Here is a 21301-nt window from a genome sequence, read left to right as displayed (position 1 = left end):
TTTACTAATTTTTCTGCAGTTGTATCTTAAATACTATCAAAACCATTAATCTGGTTATTTCAGTTATTTATTTTTCAATTCAAGAATTTTAGTTTCGTCCCTTTTCAAATTTGCTGTGCCACTTTTTATAGAGTTCAGTTTCTTGTCAAGTTTTTCAGTTTGGTTTTATCTTCTTGATCATAGTAAAAATACTTGTTTTATAGTCTGTGTTTGGGAATTCCATTCTCTAGAGACCCCGTGTGTCTGTTTCTGTTGTTATTTCTGCTAGTTTCTGTCATTTTGTCTTGTCTCCTAGAGTGCTTGGTTTCCTTTAATTGTGTACTGGACATTGTACTAGAAAAATTATTTGTGGAAATAAGTTGAGGCCAAGAAAGATGTTATTTTCCTCTATAGATGACTTTATTTTTCACTTCTTGCCAGGTCCTGGTGGCACCAGCAACCCAGGATCATCTTAATACAATTTCAGGACTTGAGATTTTCTGAGCCATCCAGATGACCTGAAACTGGGCTGCAGTCCATGTGGAGGTTGGTTTATTTATATTTTTTCCTCATTTCTGTGGTGCAGGCTTTTTGGATCCTAGCCCAATGAGGATTGTAGATTACCAGGCTTCCCCCCCTTGGTGGTGGTAGACTCCAGTTTTTGTTAAGCCTAACTCTGCAAACTCCAAATTGCATCTCATCTTCTAGGTTGCCTATTCAATATCACTAGATAGTTCCAGAGAAAAAGTATCTCCAGTGCTATGCTTACTCTCATCCTCTTCCTGATCTTAATCCAGTTAGCTCTTTTCTTGATTTTCAAGAAGATTTAAAAAAACATATGTGACAGATTTTTAAAGATGTCTTATGTAGGAAGCATAGTCTGAATTAAACTACTCTACCGTTATCAGAAACAGAAGTTCACCCATTGAGAATTTCGCCGGAGTTGCATTGAATCTAGAAATCGATTTGGGGAAAACTGAATCTTTCTGACGCCTTCCTATTTGTTATATTGAAATACCTCTCCTTTATTTAGATCTTCTTCAATGTCTTTAAGTATAGTTTATTATTATCTGTGCATGGCTCTGCATGTCTTTTGTTAAACTTATTGCAAGTTTCTATTGTAAGTTGTGTATTTCACATTATGATTCTATTGCTGTATAAAATGAAGATGACTTTTATATATTGATTTTATATAAGCTACCTTGACCGTTTCTTATGATTTCTATTAATTGTAGATTCTTTTGAGTTTTCTATGTAGACAATCATACTGTCTACAAACAATGATAATTTTATTTACTTGAGTAAGCCTTTCTTTTTTCCTTCTTATTGGACAGGCTAGAACCTCTAGTGGAATGAAGAATAGAAGTGATAATACTGCCTATCGTCTCCTTACCCTGATTTTATTTTAGTTTTATTTTTTAAATATTTATTTATTTATTTTTGGCTGCGTTGGGTCTTAGCTGCGGCACGCGGGCTTCTCTCTAGTTGTGGCGCATGGGCTCTAGAGTGCACGGGCTTACTTGCCCCGCACATGTGGGATCTCAGTTCCCCGACCAGGGATTGAACCCGGGTCCCCTGCATTGGAAGGCAGATTCTTAACCACTGGACCGCCACGGAAGTCCCCTTACCCTGATTTGAAAGGATAGAAAACATTTCCAACATTTACCTATTTAGGATGATGTATATTGTATGTTTTTGTAGATTTTTGTCAAGCTAAGTTCTTTTCTAATTCCATTTTACTATGAGTTTTTTAAAATTATGAATGACTGTTGAATTTTTTGAATGTATTTTAGTGATTTTAATGATTAGAATGATCCTATTATTTTTATTCTTTAGGCTGTTGATGAGTAAATGACATTTAGATATCTTCTAATATTAAAATACTTTGCATTCTTAGATAAACCTGAATTGATCATGGGTGTATTATTTCTGTTATATTCTGTTAGAATTTGTTTGCTAGTATTTCATTTAGGAATTTTGGATATATATGCATGAATTAAATGGGCCTGTAGTGTTTTTTTTTTTTTTTTCGGTACGTGGGCCTCTCACTGCTGTGGCCTCTCCCGTTGCGGAGCACAGGCTCCGGACGCGCAGCCTCAGCGGCCATGGCTCACGGGCCCAGCCGCTCCGCGGCATGTGGGATCTTCCCAGACCGGGGCACGAACCGGTGTCCCCTGCATCAGCAGGCGGACTCTCAACCACTGCGCCACCAGGGAAGCCCGGGCCTGTAGTTTTTCTTTGTATGTCCTAGTCTGGTTTGGATATTAAAGTTACACTGGCTTCAGAGAATAAATAAGGGAGTATAGAAGAAGAGGGAATATCCCTTTATTTATTTTGTATACAACTGAAATGAGTACTTCTTAGAATGTTTGGTAGAACATGTCTATAAAATTTAATGTTCTTGACACCCCCCTTTTTTCCCCCGAGTGGGAAGACTTTAAATTATCACTTTGGTTTAAGATTTATAAGACTATTCAGAAATTTTATTTCTTCTTACATCAGTTTTAGTCAATTATATTTTTCTAAGAATTTTTCTGTTTTTAATCTGTTTTTAAATTTATTGCCATAAAGTGGTTGATGTGTTTTTGTTATCCTTTTATCATCTACTTTATTGTAGTTATGTCAGCTTTTTATTCATATTATTATTAATTTCTGACCTTCTCTTTTTATTTTATTGGTTTTACCAGAGACTTGTCTATTTTGTTAGTCTTTTCAAAGAATCAACTTTTCCTTTATTTAGCTTCTCTATTGTTTTTTGCTTTCTCTTTCACTGAGAGCTGTTTTTATCTTTATTACTTTCTTTGAGTTTAGTGTTCCTTCTGCTTTCTTTGAGTCTATTGTTTGGTCCTTTTTTCTTACTTTTAAAGTTACACTTAGCTCATCAATCTTGAGTCTTTCCTCTTTTCTGATGTAAGTATAAATTTCCCTCAAAGCATCGCTTTTGCTGTATCCCAGAGGTTTTGATATGAAGTATCTTTGTTATCATCCTGCTCTAAGTATTTTAAAATTTCCATTATTATCTCTTTTTTGACTATGAGTTTTAGAATGGTGTGTTTTCTGGATTTTGTAATATTCTTAACCATTTTCTCTTTGAATAGTGCTTTCCCCCCACTGTATCTAATCTCTCCTTTGTGAACTTCTATATGTATCTCTCCTGTACTTTTATTTTTTTATAATGTTAAACACATCTATTTCATGGCTTCTCTTTGAGTCATCTCTTTTCTCCAGCCTTTGTGATATTATTCACCTGTTTCTTTTATCCGCTGCTTTCCCTCCTGTGAGCCATCTCTTGTGCTGTTTGTATTTTTTGACTGTGAGCTCATTTTTAATGGAGTGTTTTCCCCCTGGGGGTTTGGTGTGTCCAGGGTTGTGGAGAGTGGTTTTATACTTGATTCTGCTGAGACCCTTTGGATCTGACTAACCCAGGCAATTTAAATAAACTATTGGCTTGGAATTCCTGCTTTACAGATAAGGTGTATACATTCAGATTCTACATCCACATGTGGCATAAGCTTATAATTAGATTTCTCATGGATGTCTTTTTTCCACCATCTGCAGCCCTGAGTGAATGGCCTGGTTCCTTAATGCTCCCCTGGGCTGATGGGAAGAGTGTTTCTAGTCCTTTTTAGAAACGTGTTGGGACACCCCTCTGAGGTTCCTGTTTTGTGAGGGGTGTTTAGCTGTATCTCCCACCTTGGCTGGGCTGAGGTTACGTCCTGTCAACTTGCAGGGGTGGAAAAGCCCACTGTCAACCACTGGAGTCTGTGTCTGGTCCGACATACCTTTAGCTCCCACTCACCGCTCTGTTTTGAACAGCCTTTTTTTTCTGGAATGTGGGGATTTCTTTTCTTTCTTTTGAACTTGACTCTATGTTTAAAATTTCCTTCCTCTTTGTGTGTATGTTTTTATAGGCAGAAGGGGACCTTCTGTACCAGCTCAGCCTGCCATTTTGCAGGCTCCTTAAATATAAGAAATGGAGACCAAGGACAGAATCCTGGGGTCCAACGATATAAAAGGAACAGAAATAGAAAGTGAAATCCCACAAGGAGGTGGAAGAAGCAGAAAGAAAAGAACAAGGAGAGAGCTGGTCCTTAGGGAATGAGGGAGAACAGGGCTTTGAGAAAGATGAGGCCAGCTTTTCCCCCAGATGCCATACTATTCATCCTGCAGACTCAAGAGGCCTCTTTGGAAAGAAAACTCAGAGAAACATAAAAGCAGGGAGACTGCCTGAATTTATAAAGGGAAACCAAGGTACTGGTTTTCTCTCTACCCGCAAGAAGAACTGCTTAGGAGTAATTTGGAAACTCATGGCTGCTCTTGTGAACCTAGGAAGGACTCCTCCTTACATTTTTACCTGAATGTACCAATGGCTACCTCTCAGGACCTTCAGGGACAACAAGGAGGGGGTGGTATTATTTTGCATGTTGGGGGTTGGCTTGCCTGTTGGTACTCTTCTCTGTCACCTATATCTTGTTATTTTGGGGCCACGTGTGATATATGTGATCAATAAGAGCAAACCCACATTACTTTCCTCCTGTTCCTTCCTATCCCCCCCATTGCTCCCGGAATATTCTTAGCCATTGTCTTTTTGGATAATGCTTTTCTGCACTCCAGTCACACAAATTCATACACTTTAAGGTTCGATTTGGGCTTCTATTTGAAGGAAGCTCAGTTCTGGTTCTGTGGATCCTTGGGGCTGTGGAGGGGATGTTGCAGCTGGGAATATACCTGTGCAGGGTACAGGAACCTCTGTGCACATGTACCTGTGAGCCTGCAGTAAGGCTGTTAAGTTTTTACATCACTTCTAAGTTTTCGAACAGTGACCATCTTCTGTCATCTTGCTACAACCCTGGAAATGGGTAGTGCTGATATCAACATCCCCATTTTACAGGTGAGGGAACTGAGGGCTAGAGAGGTGAAAGTGACATCCCCAAAGTCACTCTGTCTCTAACAGCAAGCTAGAGCTAGACCTGGGGCTCCAGTTTAGGCATCCCACTTCTGAGCTTGATGCTTTTCCCTCCACTTCATTCTGCTTATGCATGTTCGTGCAGGCTTGAGTGGAAACACCCATCTCTACACCCAGGTTTCTGCCAACCTGATCACAAACATCCCATGAAGCCTCTCTGACCCTCACCCCCACCCCATGGTGGCATGCCACACACTAGGAGAGACTAAGTTCCTTCCCCCCTTTTCTCTCCCAACCCCTGTCTTTTAGACATCTGCCACTGCTGCTGTCAGACCTCAGAGGCGAATGAATTGTTGACCCAGCTCACAGAAGTTACTACAGAATTTTTATAGCATTTCTGGGTAGAAACAATAGCCAACACCATCTTTCTTGGCATTACATTTTATTGAATACAGACTTACAGTCTTTAAATAATTTGAATATAGTGCTTTCAATATGCAGTTCTTTAGTCATACATGTATTTCTTTAGAGCACAAAACTGTAACCTAAAATTGAAAGGCTATAAATACACATGTACATATCGCCATAAATCTAGAACTATTTTATAAAAATAGAACTCAAATATCAACTTTATATATTTTGGAAACTTAGCAATATTGTAAGGTGGCCACATACATTTTTATTATGCATCACTGTCCCCCAAATGTCTGTTTCCAAGTTTCATTTTCCATCCCTTTGGGGACACTTGGAACAGTCTCCTTTACCAGGGTCCCCACAGAGATGCCCATGGCCATGGCTCAGCATTGCCTTTACATAAGGCTCAGTGCACCCACCAGTTCTTGGAGGGGGAAGACCAGCTTCCAGCCCCTTCCTCAGAGGGAGGAGGTGTTCCCTCCAGCCAAATGTCTGCCATCCACACATGGTTGATATCCGAATATACAGAGACAGGTTCCTTTCCCTATGCTCAGAGAACGGCAGATATGAGTTTGGTTCTGTCAAATCAGTGTAGAAAGGTTGAAACAAACATCACTTGAACAATGCCTGCTGGGGTAACATCATCCTGACAGCAGGCACCAGTGCCCACCTGCTTGTGGAAAGCCCTTTACACACGTGCTATACAATCCTGACAACCTCACAAGGCCGGGACACTCTTTTCCCCATTTGATGTTGGAGGCAATTGAGTCTCTGGGCTTTTAAGTTTCTTGGCCAAGGTCAGTGGGTCTGTCTGATCCCCCAAACCAGAGTTCTCTGCCTGCCCAGAAATCCATGGAGAGAAACCAGAAGAGAACTCGGATCTTCACCATGGTCATTTGATGAGAACAGATAAGTGGCTTTGGGTCAACCTACAGCAGGTGGACAGCAGTTCCCCAAACATTCCCAGAACTCTTGGGCTGCACCTTTCCAGGGGGAGCAGGAAGGTGGACGTGTGAGGGAAGGAGCATGGACCTGTAGACCAATAATTCTGAAGGGCAGTGCCAGAATCTCCCAGATCATCCAATAGAAATCTGCAATCTAAAACCAGGGGTTTAAGGAATTCACTACATTGGGCTGTTTGTGTTACAAAGAGCCCAGTAAAAGTTAAAATGCCCATCCCATCTCAGCCCTGCCGGCTTCCATACAGGTCAAAGTGCAGAGAGGTGGCGCAGTGGTCTGAAGAAGGGACACGTGCGGGGTCCCTGGGCCAGTGTGGAGGGCTCAGAGCGATACAGAGCAGGATGGGCAGGGGCAGGGAGGCTTTTCCAGAAAACCCCGCAGGGAGCCTGGCAGAACTCAGTGTGATGGGAGCCCAGTTCTGCACCTCCTCTGGACAGAGGCAGGCTGCCCCAGCTTTTTGCAGTTTTGATTTTTCTGGTTGCTTTCCCATAAAAGTATGCCCCAGCAGAAAGTGCCTCTCACATCTCCTCCACGATCACAGCCTCCCCAGACAATCTCACCTCGGCTCTGTGGACTGTCTGCCCCTCTGTCAGGGCTGGCTCTTCATGTGGCCATTCCCTTCTCCCAACCCCTCTCTCTGCCAGCTGTGCCCTCAGCCCCCAGGCCAGTGGAGAGCCCTGCTCTGGGCTCCTCCACACGAGTTTTTAGGCAGAATCCCTAGATAACATCCTCCACATAAAGGAGCCCAGCTGTCCAAGGGTGCCCTGCTTAGGCCGCTGAGATCTGAAATTAACGTCACAGTGGTTTTCTTAAAAGCCTCTCTTAAGAATGAACAGAACAAAACAAATAAACAACAGCAGCAGAAAACCCCCGAAGCATCCCTCTCTCCTCTAAGAGACAGATCACCTATCAGGGCATGTTTCTTGTGAAGGCGGGTGGGAATGCAACCAGAAAAAATGCAAGTGGCAGGATCCCTGGGGAAGTGGTCCCTGCCACGTCCCCGGGGAAAGCAGGGAGCAGCAGCTACTCCAGGGCAACGGTAGACCATTTCTTTTCCCTTTTAGACTAGCTGGACCAGATTTTCTGAACTCAATGGAAGGCTGCTTCCGGGAGGCAAAAGGAGAAATGTGTCTGCAGGCCCAGATCATTATATTTTAAATTAACTTGTGCTCTGTGTGTGTGTGTGTGTGTGTGTGTGTGTGTGTGTGTGTGTGTGTGTGTGTATGTCGGGGGGTGGGTTAGTGCTTACAGGCCTGTGTGTCTCGGGGCAGGTCATTCTGAATGCCGTGATCACACTGCTTTGAATCTGAAAACAAAGCCCCCTACTCCTCCCAAAAAGACACAAGGTAATGACCTGGAGTTAGCCTCTTCCTTTGTGGTTCATTTGGGTACATTGCACATAATAAGGTGACTCTTTCGTTGGGCAGAAACATCACCTGGACACGCTAGGTCCTGCTGGGAAGCAAACCAATATTAAGCTTCCATGGCCATGGAGGGAAGTCAGTGGTGCCTTCCCCATCTCGCCCAGGCCACCTCTGGGCCAGGCTGGCTTTATATCCCAGTGCGCAGGCCTGAGGGCACCTTGATCAATGATGACGATTCCCATGCATCATGAGGGACGCTTTCCTCCTAACATCCAGCTTTGTGTGATGCCTCAGTGTGGTCTATGTGTGGGGTCCATAGTTACAGGGGAGCTACAGAAAGCTGGGGTAAGGGTTGGGACAGGGGTTCGGCAAGGTCTGGCAGCTGCAGAATGCTGGGTTTGAGGAGGTGAAACCTAGTGGCAGCAGTTAAGGTTGGTGCCCCTGGCTGGGCCTTGTTACTTTTTCCTTTGTCACCAGTGGCTTGCCCGTGGCACACGGTGGCCGACTGCAGAGGCCTCTCATTTCAATGAGGCTTTCTTCCACAGCTTTTGCAAACTTGGTTGAAGAGGTCTCTTTGCAGCCATGGAAGCTGGAGATGCAGAAAAGGATGCTCTCTGGCTGGGGGTTGTAGCAGGCGCCGTAGCCATTAGGTACCACAGGACCATAGCAGCAAAACATCTCCATGGTGGTGGGCACCTGGAGGAGAGGACAGGTCAGAAGCTGCTTGTTCTGAAAGTCTGCTATAAAGCATGGCGTCCCAACAATCCGGGGGCCTCGATGGGATATTTGCTTCTCTTTGACTATTTTCCACCTGGGTGTTTGACTGAATTAACCCCATCAACTGATTGCTTCATCATGGATGGCCACAGCCAGAGTCGTCAAAACAAACCCATCTAACTGCATGAAATCAGAAGAAGAAGGGCCGTAAGGTCCTCCCTGGTGTGAAATCTGCTCTACTTGTGAAGTCAGAAGCTCCCAGAGTGACCTGGTGCTGGGTCTCAGCCGAGTCTCTCCTTCACCTGGGGGCTGTTTGAATCACCGAGGCAATCAGAGCAATTTACTAAATGGTACCCTGGTGGCACCCAACAGTTAGATGGCTTCCCAGAGGGAGTAATTTATGAACTGGAGGAAATCTGGCTCGTCTTCTCTGTCGATTTTTCCCACATCCTTAATTACTGTCAGTATTGCCTGGCTGGTCTGATTTTCTCCCCACAGCCTGGCCACGCACAATTACCCGGCACTGGGCGTTTCAGAGCTGGCCACCGACTGGAGTGTTAGTTATGTACCTGACATGTTTTGAATTCAGAGGGCAGAGATTTTGTAATTTGGATCACAAACCAAGGAAGTGTTTCTGAAGGCATTCAAGCCATACATGTTCATTCCAGTTGGAAAAATGAGTCACCACACCCTAAATTAATTTTATTAGCTGGCTTTAGAGGGCAAATAGAGCACATTCTTGAGCAGGTGCAGGGTGGGGTTTGCTTTAAACCCACAGGCTCTGTGTGCTCGAGCCTTCAGAAATGACACTGGCCATTTTAATGGGGCAGAACCAACCATTAGTCTTGCTAATAGAGTCACCTCATTGTCAGATAAATTTGCCGTGTAACAGCCGAAGGCCATAAAGCCGTTCCCAAGCACTTTTTGCCCATGGATGGTTTCCTGAAGAATTTATGTTGCTGTGTTCTGCCCTCGTTTATTCACGTCTGCAAGCTCACTGCCATAATGCCAAAATGAAATTACTGAGTGTGCTTTTATCCTCAAACACAACTTTATCAGCCCTTTTTATTGCCCGCGTCCAGCTTTTCGCAGATGAGGTGGAGTTTTAGTAAATTGACATTCGCGGGGGCGGGGGTGGGGGGAATAGGTAATTTCTCCCCTGCCTCTCTCTAATGGATTGCATTCTGTTTTTGTGTCAGTGGTCCTCCAACAGAACAAGCCCGTAGCACTGGTTACGAGATGCTGGGCCAACAGTGGCCCCTTAGAATAATGGCTGTGACCTGTTTGGAGGACCCTGTCTGTGCCAGCCGCTGGGCTGGGCTTTCCACCGATATTGTCACATCTGGTTGAGCCAGGACCTTGCTGTGGGCCTGTCGGGCTTCAGAGCCTGTGGTCACCATGGTGGAACACCACGTCTCAGGCAACATTGGAAGGAGTAAGCCTAATGGTTAGGACACCAGAATGGGTGTTCTCCCATCCTGCCCACCTCTGCTAAGGTGGCATTCATGCTTATGCCCATTTAGAAGGTGGGGAGACCTGTACTCTGAGCATTCAGGTCCTTCCGTTGAAGGCCACGCAGCTCACGGGGAGCAGAGCCAGGACTTGCCTGACTCTAAGCAGTGGGCTGTAGACACCGAGCTCTTTAGAGAGCCCACTGCTTCCACTAAGTGGCTTCTTGGGTGACGGCCGTGCTAGGGCTGTACCTGGCTGGTGGAGAGGACAAACCGGTTGCTCATCAGGTATGTTTCATCCGTGAACATCTCGGGCAGTTCCTTGCACACTTCCCGAGCCAGCTCCTGCAGCCCCAGCAGGTGGTTGTCAATGGCCATCCCCGTTATGGCCTGGGTAGTTGGGGACAAAGAACAGGACATGAGACATGGGCTCCCCCTCCTCCCCTCCTCTCTAGTCCGCAGTGCTTAAAGGGGAGTCTAACTGCTCTCGCCAACCCAGTACTTGCTGCAGACCACGTGTGTGAGTGACTGCCCAGGACTGACCACTGTACTACATGGTCTCTGCTCCTTGGGCCCTTGTGCATTTCTATGTACACAGGATGAGCCAGAGCAGGTTGGATTCTAACACGAGGATGCCTCCGTTAAAAGTCAGTGAGTCTGAGTCCTCCCAACAGCATGGTCCCTGCTGGCGTACACTGTGTATAACTACTCCGTGCTCTAAGTGGAAAGAGTGGGGTCGGCTGGGCCATCCCCAGTGCCTTCTCAGGTAGGGCAGGAATCCGGGCAGGAGCACGGGTGCTGGGCCCCATCCAAGCATGGGGAGGGGTGCCCCGGGCTATCACTGGACAGACTCTCACCACAACCAACACTTCATACTCCAGCAGGAGCCCAAGGACTGAGGGGTAGAGAGCACTGAGGTCTGTTCCTGAGTCTTGGCTGCTGTTTCGTAGGCTCAGAGTCAATTCAACTAAACTGGGTTCGTAATCTAAGAATAATTTTGAGACAGGAACTAGACAGCTTAGCAGAGGCTCAGCTCACATTTTCAAGGGTTTTTGGATGAAGAAAGGGTTTTCCTTTTTGTCACAGGTATTTGAACTCTTATCAAAGGATAAGAGAGGGACTTTCATGGCGGTCCAGTGGTTAAGACTTCGCCTTCCAATGCAGGGGGTGTGGGTTCAATCCCTGGTCGGGGAGCTAAGACCCCACATGCCTCGTGGCCAAAAAACCAAAACAGAAAACAGAAGCAATATTGTAACTAATTCAATAAAGACTAAAAATGGTCCATATCAAAAAAATCTTTTAAAAAAAGGGCGGGTGAGAGAATAGCAGTGGAAGCAGTGGTAAGAGAATTTCTGTGTAGGAGGAGCCCAGGGGTGGTGGTGGTGTGGCTGGAAGCGTGGCAGTGAGGCCAGGGCACTCATTCTTCATATTCCCCGCTGGAGGCTGCATGTGTAGCACGCACATGGGTTTTGCTTGGATTACATGCTTGTTTGGGGCAATTCGGGGGGCTGATGGAGACATGGGGGCCACATCTGGTCTCTCGTATTAACCTCTGGATCAACAACAGGGTCATTGTGAGCAACTCTTGGGGGTTTCACGGTTACGTAAGATGGCCACTTAGCTGTTAACGCCCCACCTGGGAGGAAACCGCCCATCACAATGAACTTTGTTCAGGTTTACAAGTCACGTTTTGGAATTTGACAGCTGTTTTCTTTCAGTTGACAATGAATGCATAAAGATGACTCAGAGGCCCCAGTCTCTCCAAATGCCCCTAATTATGGGCTGAAAAGACATGTTATACAACCACCGCTCATTTTAGACGTGCCCCCTTAGGACAGAGGGGAAGAACTGTGAGACAGACCAGCTATGAAGTAGATGCACTTTTAATTTCTCTGGTTGCCTCTGTTTAATGACTGATTTGTGTAGATCTATCAAAGCAGCTATTCTGTGCAGCAGCCAATCCACCCCTGTTTTCACCATCTCTGAAGTCACTGTAGCAATTGGGGTTGATTTAACAGGTTGTTTGGATCAGAGCCATGAGTAGTAATGAGTAAAATGACTCAGCATTCAGTCTTTCGTTTCATTCAAGGGATCTTAATTGAGTACCTACTATGTGCCTGAGCAGCTGCTAGAGAACAAAGCAGTCACAGACTCAGCCTCACGGAGGCTGAGTGTGATGGGAGACAGATGTTAACCAACCATACAAATAAGCTTGTGATCATAAACCGAGTAAATGCTAGGAAGGAAAAGCATAAGGTGCTGTGCGAGTATGTGATAGCGAGTCTGGATCACATTTGCTCCTTTCCCTGGAATTTCCTTTCTCCACTACCACTACCAAATATACTTGCCAGATATCTGGAGGTCTCCTGGCTTCCTTCCTCTGTCCCTTACCCTGCACGGCCAACCAGGTACCAGATTTACCTACAAAGAATCTTTATAGCTCTCCTCTTCCCATCCCTCGTCTCTTTTACTTTGTCGTTTTCACCAACTTAAAATAGTTAAAACAACAGAAGCCTATGGCAATGCTTTGGAAGATATTTTTCTAAATTTTTCATAAAAATTTAAATTATTATCAAAGTTGTATATTTATAGTTAAAAAAAAAAAACCCAAGTAAGCCAAAGGCTTATGTCACTTTGCCAGCACTGAGTCTCACTCCACAGAAGCAATCACTTGGAACCCTTTTAGCGACTGACTTTCTTAGTTCTAAACAACATGCTTAGATTGCCGTTACTGCATTTTTCAGTTTTCTTATTATAGAAGATGAAGCTTTGGTTCTTTTATATCCCCACTCCCCAAATACACTTCCACTCTCCTATGCTCCCAAATAGAGTTACATTTGAACTCCTTGTTGCTTGATCAATATTCAGTGTTTACATGGTTATAATTATACAGGTACTCACAGCTGAGTCCTGTAGTGTATTAGAATCAGATTTCCTTTCTTACTCAGTTTTTTGTTTTCCCTAGAAATGACAATTTGTAAATAATTAAACTATGATTTTCCCACTTGCTTACCTTTCTATGTATCTGTAACTAATTGATTCCTAAACCCTTAGCTCGAAGTGTAAAACTTCCCTTAATACATTAAAATGTATCAGATAATTTATCAATTTAATTTCTCCTTTCACTTCTTGCTTCTCTGTGGACCCTCTGTTCTCTGGGTCTGATGAACAGCTGTCAACATGGGATCTCCCTTTACTCTCATCCTCTTTCTCTACCTCTTTCTTGTGTTGAATCTTCTGATGTTTGAGCTTATGACTTTCCTTTTCGTGCTTTATTCTCTTACATTAGTGGTCTATATCCTCCAATAGTTTTACAAGAAAGAGAGCTTAATAAGTAAAAATTTTAAGACCTTATCTGTATAAAATGTCTTTATTCTAGCTTCAAATTTGATAGTTTAGCTGGGTATAGAATATGCATTAAAAATCATTTTCCCTCAGAATTTGAAGGTATTGTTTCAGCATCTTCCACCTTCCAGTGATGTTAAGCCCAATTATGTTTTTATTCCTGATCTTTGTATTTGATTTTTTTCCTCACCAAGGAAATTGGACAACACTAAGGTCAAAGGAGGAATTGAGGGGCTAACTGCTTCTCACATAGATCATCCTCTTCTTTTCAGTCCCACATGCACTCCTACTTTTGGTGGAGCCTCCAACACCTGAGCCGTTCTGAGGTTCTGCAGTGCACTTCACTGGGCTCCTGGGTCTCCCTCACTGTCTGCTTGGGTTTTAGCTTTCTCTGGTCTGCTAAATCAGATGCCATCTGTTCTGCTTTCCAGCTCTGAAACTTTGTTGTCACCTCCTTTCCCATTCTCTTTGCTCTAGTGTATTTATGGCTTAAAAAAACCCCTTTGCTGATGTTTTTGAGGGTCTTAGAGGGAGTGACAGTAAACCCTTGTGTTCAGTTCACCGTGTTTGATCAGAAGTTTGTGTCTTCCTCTTCAACACCCCCCGCCCCTGCTCTACATCAGTCCTTTTACCAGCTCTCCCTAAACATTATCTAGGTCCCTAATTCTGTCTCTTGGCAGACCACCCTACGCTCCAACCAGTCCTTCTACCTGGTCACCAGGGTAAGCTTTGTGACAGGGAAATCCAGCATCACGAGCTTTCCTGCTTTTCTGTCCTTTGCAAGCTGCACATATGGAACTACTTGCTTTCCCTCCAATAGGTCTTATTCTCTCAAGACTCTTTGCCATTGCACATGCTGTTCCCTTCTGGGGCCATCCTTCCCTTCTATACCCACCTGACAAGCACTTCTTCATGCTTCAAGTCTCATATTAAGCACCACTTCCTCTGAAAAGTCTTCCTGGCTTTCCCAAGCAGAAGAAGGAGCTTGCTACTCCATGTACTCTGCTACTTCCTGAAGCATGTAAGACCTCTTCTCCCAACTACACGGTACACTCCCCAAGCATAGGGCTTCATTTTTTATTTCCTAGTACCCAGGGCCTTGCCTGGCATAAAGTGGGAAAACAAAGGCTACCCACTGAACACACGACAGCGAGCTTGATTTTCCCCAAACAGAACAAACACTTAACTATTCCGATGAATCAGGGACCTAGCAACTGAATTACAGAAAAGCCTACATTGGCTAGTTCTAAAACCCAGATATGTGTTGTGCTTGCTTTCAAGTATATAGAGTGAAATCAGTCAACTCCTTTTCAGAGATTATATGATCCTTCAGAGACTGTGTCAGAATGATTTGCAATTAATACATTGATCACCAGCCCAAGTAGTAGCTTATTCTCTGTTTGTATGCAAATGATGGCTTTGCAGTGCTAGAAAATATATTATTTCCCTAAACTAGGGAAACATTTCCCTTACAATTTCGATTTCACCGTTAACTTTCAGCAAATATATTTTTTTAATTCACAGGCAGTATAAATAAATACATGGAGAATAAGAAGACAAAACCAGTCCTGAGTGGGAATAAATACCGCCTCACCTGAGATTGTGCCAAGTGGGCAAACCACCACACATCTGACTCTCTTGTATAAATTGTAAAGTGCTATACATGTTGGTGTTATTATTATTGTTGTTGTTTCAAAGACCATTCATTGCATTCTTGTAAAATCTGTGTAAAAACCAGGAGTGGTGTGTTACCCAGGTTCTAAAAATAAGGAAGAGGAGGCTCTGAGAGGTGAGGTGCTCTCACCAAGTCGCTGCACAGGTGGTGGCCTGGCTGTCACCCAGAGCCCATGCCGAGGCCCCAGCACTGGGTACAGCCCACAGTCCTGAGCTGAGGCGAGGTCACTCACCATGACTGTGTACTCGGTCTGGGCTCGGATGGCATCCTTCAGGAGCAGTAGCTTCTCTGAATCCTGTAAATGGACCAGAGACACAGCGCATGGGGCTTTAAGAGGGTGCTCAGTGGCAGACAAGCTAAAGGAGCTGGTTGTCTCGGGGCCGAGAGGACAGGCGGTCCCCCTGAGACTCCTCGGGCCAGCAGGACTTACCGGCACGGTGGCCGTGTGGTCAGTGATGGTTTTCACGAAACGCAGCACCTCCAGAGTGGCTGATCGAATGTTGTCCACCCGTCCCTCACGGAACCGACGGATGGACGCGCTCTCGTAGGTGGGCACGAGTCTCCTGTGGAGCCTGCACAGGATGAAGGAGGAATGGCAGACGGTGCTGCCTTCTCAGGGAGTCATAAATGCTGAAATAGCCTTGGCTGCCCTTACTTTTACAATCCTGCCTTCGCTCTGCACAGTATTTCATTTTAACGCTAATAGAATTCTGGAGGAGATTCCCCAAAGATGAATGTCGGGGAGCCTCGGATACGAAGAGCTGAGCACACTTTCCTGCGTGGGTGATATTGTGTGGATATAAAATAAGGAAGACGTGACTGGTAGTTTTTTTAAAGTCCCAGTCTGGTGGGAAACCTAGAGTTTTCTGCGAGATCCAATTAGTGTTTGATTAATAGCACAGCATGGACTAATTCATCATTCGCACTCTTGAGGGAATCCTGTTTTATTTAGAAACAATTCAAGCATGATCTATGGATGGAGGCAGGGAGGGGGCCTTAGTGGCCGTGGGTGTCAGCTGCTGCAGAGGCTCACCATCCAGGGGCAGCAGGGCTTCCAAACAGACCCATGGGCACAAGGGCTGTGCCTCTCCTCCCTCACGTCTGTGACCAGAAGAGCAGTGGCCGCTGTCCCGACCAGCCAGAGCAAGTTTCTTCCCCTTGCACGCCAGGCTGGCACACGCCCTTCTCACCAGTCAGGAAAGTTGTTGGTGTTGGGGTCAGGGAGGGGAAAGACACAGAACTCAGAGAGGGGCAGTGACACCCCGAAGTCACACAGCAAGCTGGGGCCCTGTATCTTGGCCTTCTCAGGGCACGTCTCTCCCACCCTGGGTGAGCTCCAGGAGGAGGGAAGGCAGAGTCTGGTTTGGCACAGTGCTTGGCACTGTATGGCTTGCCAAGCGAATGACACTTTCTGTACACTTATGTCTCATTTCCCCAAGACTCTGGCAGGGAGCTCACTTCCTGTATCTCTCTAGCCCCTGGGGGCAAATGCCATGCCGAGCACAAAAGTAGACGCCATCACTGGCTGGTCGCTGATCAACCCCAATTTAGGTAGCTTCCAGGTTTCTGCTGAATGTAGGAGCAGATTAAAAACTGTCTGTTTTGTTACAGCTGAAACTCTGAAGAATGCATTCCACGGGCAGCAGGTCGTATTTTGCCTGTTCAATGAGCCCGGGAGCCTCTGGCCACATCTATTCCTGGCCATGTCCAGTGACAGCAAAGATCCCTGGAGGGTGGAGTTGGGAGGCTCTATGCAGTGTCCACCAGCCCCTCTGGGCTTTGGATCTGAAGCTCTGAAGTGCTTGCCAGGGGGGCACCAGTGCAGCAGTGTCCCCAGTTATGGCACCAGCAGAACACTGACCTCGTGGCCCATTTTAGCCACATACCATCTGAGTATCAGAACGGCATTGATTGCAGTTCCAGAGGCCAGGTCCTGCCGGTGAGGTCCCCATGTCCTGGTGACGAGCACAGTCCTTGTGTGGGGTGGCGTCAGCCTGACAGATGACAGAGTGGCTGCACTCCCTTCCCCATGAGTCACAGCCCCCTGCATGGGACACTGGGCTCTGGGATGCCGCCTGCTCGTTAGTGACACCTCCTTGCCCCGGCTTTCTCCAAGGTCGCTTTATGCCTCCCCAGCTGCAAACCGAAGGCAGGTTCTGGTGGGGGCATAGTGCTATTTACTGCCCGTGCCAGTTTATGAGCTATAGCTTCTGGAACGCTGACACCAACAGGGGCCAGCCCTGTCTTGAGGAAGATCTATTTTGCATTTTACTTTTCACCTCCTATAAAAGACCAGTTAGGCTCCCAACCCTGCCTTCAACCCTTACCTCCCTACGCTGCATCCCTTCCCCAACACACAGCTACCATTATAGAGATTTTTCTAAACCACACACCTCACTGTGCCACCCTGGGCTAAAACTCCTTCTCATGTCTGTGACAGTCCCTGATGCCTACTCTGTCCCAGGTGTGCAAGATACCCAGAACATCATGCCTGGGGGAGACAGTCTAGAAAACAAAGTCAGCAAATCAATGAATAAGGGAGTCCACATGAATAACGACTGCCATGAAGGAAAAAGCACAATGTGCTGTGACAGAGAACTGGGTGGCAAGGAGCCCCGAGGTGGCCTCTGAGGGCTGACACCTGGGCTGAGACCTGAGCGGTGGGAAGGAGCTGGTACGTGAAGAGCAGTGGTGACGGGTGGGTGGGCAGAGGCAGAGCCAGAGCAAAGATCTGCAGGCGGAAGAGAGCTTGGGGGCAGGGCCCCAGGGAAGGCTGGTTCACAGGGAGCCCTTCAGGGAGCTGGACTTTGTTCTAAGCGTGAAGGGAAACATGATAGGTGATAAAGACTGACTTGCATATTTCAAAGTTCATGCTTCATGAAGACAGGATTAGAGGGGACAAGAGTGGAAGCAGAGACCCCCCGGGGCATGCTACAGTTGACCAAGCACTAGATGATGGGGGCTTCGGAGGGGCCAATGGCAGTGGAGGTGAAGGGAAGAGGATGGAGGGTAGACATTTGGAGGAGAATTGACATGGGAATGAGGGGAATGAGAGACAGAAAAAAATCAAGCCCCAAGTCTTTGACTTGACCCCCTTTCCGGGGTGGGCAGGGTGGGGATGCTAGTTCTGTTTCCTTATCAAGGCCAGGAAAGGTGGAGAGGAACAGGTCACAATTATACAGGGACCTAGGTGGGCTGGGTGAGATCAGCAGGAGAAGCAGCCTCCCTACCTGAGGTCCTCATCACCTGCCTGGCCCTTGTGAGTTCTGCGTTCCTTCCCCGTGAGCTCTGTGCCCCTGGGCCATCGCTCGCCAGCTCCTTGACTGCAATATCCTTCTTTTCATTTCTGAGGTTGGACTCACACTTTGAAACCCAGTTAGGTGACACCTCCTTCCATGCAGCCTGCCCTGATCATACCCCCATCCTCTAGGCCCACAGAAAGTCATCTCTCCCTCCAAGATGATTTTAGACTCTAGAGTAGCTTGTCAGTCAGCCCACCTTAGCAGGCTGTACTTACCTATAGAAGGCCAGCTGGAGGGCCACCTGAATAAAGGCATCGGGGCTGCATTTCTGCTGCTTAATGAATGTTTTCCCATAGTCATCAAATTTATAAACGGTGAAGTCGAGATTCTTTACTATTCTGTGGAAGAAAAAGAAAAGATGCATTCATCGCATGCAAGATAGAATGCACTCACCACAGGGTCTAAAGAAGTTTCTCGATCCTGGTCTACATCCCAGCACGCTAGATATCCAGTGCACTGTCAGAGACAGGCCTTGAGGTTTGGAAGTGCAGAAGGCATGCCAAGCAGGGTGACTCTGAGCTAAAGGTGAGGCTTGGCTGGGTAGTGGCCCTGCTCTGGGGGTAGGGGAGGTGGGCCTGGCTGCAGGGAAGGACGTGGAAGCACGAGGGACATTTGCATGGGCAGGGAGAACACTGCCCACAAACAAAGTCCTAAATTGCCCACAGAAGAAGGCCTGAGAGAGGCCATGCGTTCGATCTGTTTGGGAAGGTGTGCCTGGCATCCCCGTGGACTCTGGGCATCCTGGCCATCCTGCCAGACCTGCAAATCCCCTATATCCAGGGAAAAGCCCATTTCTCTGATGGCTGCAAGCAGCATCTCCTCACTGAACTCGTCCCTGTCGTGCTATGGAAGAAAGGCCTGGAGCCTGGCCGCTGGTCACGGTCACCACAGCAAGAGCTGCTCATCTGGGCTTTGCTGGTGACTGAAAACCCATTTTACCCAGAAAGGGCTGCTGAGCCTCCCCTGACATGCGTAGGTCTTTGCTGCTCACGAATCATTGTCAGAGCAGCAGGAAGAGTCCCTGAGTCCACACTGAGACCTTCCAGCGCCAGTCTCCCCCAACGCCCACCCTCACATATTGACCAGTCTCCTCCTTCATAATGAGTCTGGGGTCCGGGCTGACTGCTGCCTGAAGCGACATCCAGCAAGGTCCTCGCCGCCCGTTCACCAGCCGCGCGTGTGTGTGCGCGCGCGCAGAGCCCTAGGTGGGCAGCCCTGACCCTCCTCCCACACTCCCGCAGGATTTTCTGTTCCCTGCCTGCTTTGCCTTGAATTATCCCTCCAGCCATGTGAGCTCAGCTCTCGGTGGGCCATGCCAGGCTCCGGGGACCCATCAGGACTCGGAGAGGGCCCAGTGCTCATGGGAACTCACTGCTCAGTCGGGCCTGTTGACCCACCGTCCCCCAACAGGCTGAGCTTACAGTCACCACAGACACCTGGGAACCTCTTGTCCAAGCCCTGGCCATCAGACCCTGCCTGCCTTCCATGGCAGCTCAAGACCCCCCTCAGCTCCTGCTGCTTCCCCACCCACAGGCCTCTCCTGGCTTTTCTGGTCCTCCAGAAAGGGAAGCTGGGGGTCTCGGGACCGCGTGACTCCTGCTTGAATCCCTGAAAGTAAAGGGGCTCCTTCCATGGCCCAGGGTTCACCAGCCCACCAGTTCACTCTCCTAACAGCCTGTGTGTCCCAAGAACAGCCCCGTAGGGTTGAGATACGAGCACAGCTTTACAGATGAACACCTGAGGCCTCTCCTCCTCCCCGTGGAAAGCCATTCAACCTCCCCAGCAGCTCACTGTGGGCTCATCCTCACCATCCCTCGGCCTCTGAGCCCGGCCACGTTCTGTCCTGCTCACCTGTGCTATTCCCACGGTCTCCTCACTGGCTCCCCGAAACCCATGCACAAAATCCTCCAGGGGCTCCTCAGTGCTACAGGACAGCTTCCAGTGCCCATAACAAGGACATGAAGTTCTTCACAATGTGACCCTGACTTCCCTTTATTGCCCCAACTCTGGCCATTCTCTCACTTGCTGGCCTCCAAACCAGCCTGATCTCTTATGAACCTATCTCTCCCCCAGCTGCTTGTACCACGAACTCCTAGTCATCCTTCAAGGCCCAACTCTGTAAAGCCCTCCCTCAGCATCCTGGCAGAGCCCAGCTCCCGTGTCCTCTGTGTGTTCAGGTTCGAATGCCTCTCTCTGGTTTTGGTGCTCATTGCATCTGATATTTTTGTGTTGGGGGTCCACTTCCTCCACTAAAGTATGGAGGGCAGGCCCCGTGGCACACTGATCTCTGTGTCCCCAGAGCCCTACCAGAGGCCTGGCACACACCAGAGCTCTACACGTGTTTGATGAATGAATGAATGTAAGAATGAATCAATGTACTCATGCTCACTTATTGAATGAGGGAATGAACAACCAAAGTCCAGCCCGTGGCTCCCAGCACACCTTGCCACTGTCAGTGAGGGCTCACACCCATCCCTGGCCCTCCTGCCTAGGTCCCATTAGGGCCAGCATGGCCCTTGGGAAAAAAGGCCCCTTGTCAAGTTGCAGTGTAAATTCAAGCAAATTGAAATAGCTTGGATTCAAATGACTTATTCAAACCAGTTGTTTATGACTCCCCCGAAAGCAGAGGATGATTTCCCCGCCTTGACTCTGCTCAGTCAGGTGAAACCTGTGGAAAAAAATAGCTCCACGTTTGCATTTTATGGAAATGATGGATACTTCAGCAAGGTTATTTCCCCAAGAGTTATAACTCCCCTTCTGTTTGACTACATTTCCATGAGGGGGTGGGCGGAGGCAGGTGAGAGGAGGCAGAGTGGCTGGGGTCTTTGGAAGCTTCCAGGGTGCCTTGGTAGCTGGAGGGGCGGGGGCGTTGTAGGGTGACCCCCAGAGCATCACCCCCAAAGACCTGGGATTCTCCTTACTGTTGAAGTTTTTCTGCCGAGGAGGCTAAGAGGCCTTGAATTTCCGGAGAACATTTCCACCTCAGTCTCCTGGGTGCTGGGAGCTCTCTGACCGAGTCGGCTCGGACCATTTTCTTGCTGGTCTTCACCCTGCAGGACAAAGTGGTGACCTCCTGTGGCCTGCAAGCTGGGGGGCTGCGGGCAGCTTGTTTCTTTGTGCTGCAGTCATCTTAGCTGTTGGAGTTCGATTTGCCCCCCAAACCATGAAACAGATGGACAGACTGAAGC

At 47.3% G+C, this 21301-nt stretch overlaps 1 protein-coding gene across 1 annotated transcript in view; it reads right to left on the bottom strand.

The window, feature by feature from the left end:
* Positions 1-7981: 7981 nt before the first annotated feature.
* Positions 7982-21301, bottom strand: part of CHAT (choline O-acetyltransferase) — a 50460-nt gene continuing 37140 nt past the window's right edge. Inside the window, exons 10-15 of the mRNA XM_004286383.1 lie at positions 21035-21163; positions 18329-18451; positions 15242-15383; positions 15044-15106; positions 10044-10181; positions 7982-8319 (exon numbers count right to left, since the gene is read on the bottom strand). Coding sequence (XP_004286431.1) covers positions 8050-8319; positions 10044-10181; positions 15044-15106; positions 15242-15383; positions 18329-18451; positions 21035-21163 — 865 coding nt within the window. The 3' untranslated portion in view covers positions 7982-8049. The remainder of the gene's footprint in view (positions 8320-10043; positions 10182-15043; positions 15107-15241; positions 15384-18328; positions 18452-21034; positions 21164-21301) is intronic.

This window comes from Orcinus orca, chromosome 14 (assembly GCF_937001465.1).
Source record: "Orcinus orca chromosome 14, mOrcOrc1.1, whole genome shotgun sequence".
NCBI classification, from domain to species: domain Eukaryota; kingdom Metazoa; phylum Chordata; class Mammalia; order Artiodactyla; family Delphinidae; genus Orcinus; species Orcinus orca.
Note: the sequence above shows the minus strand (reverse complement) of the source record. Positions and strands in the feature narration are given on the sequence as shown.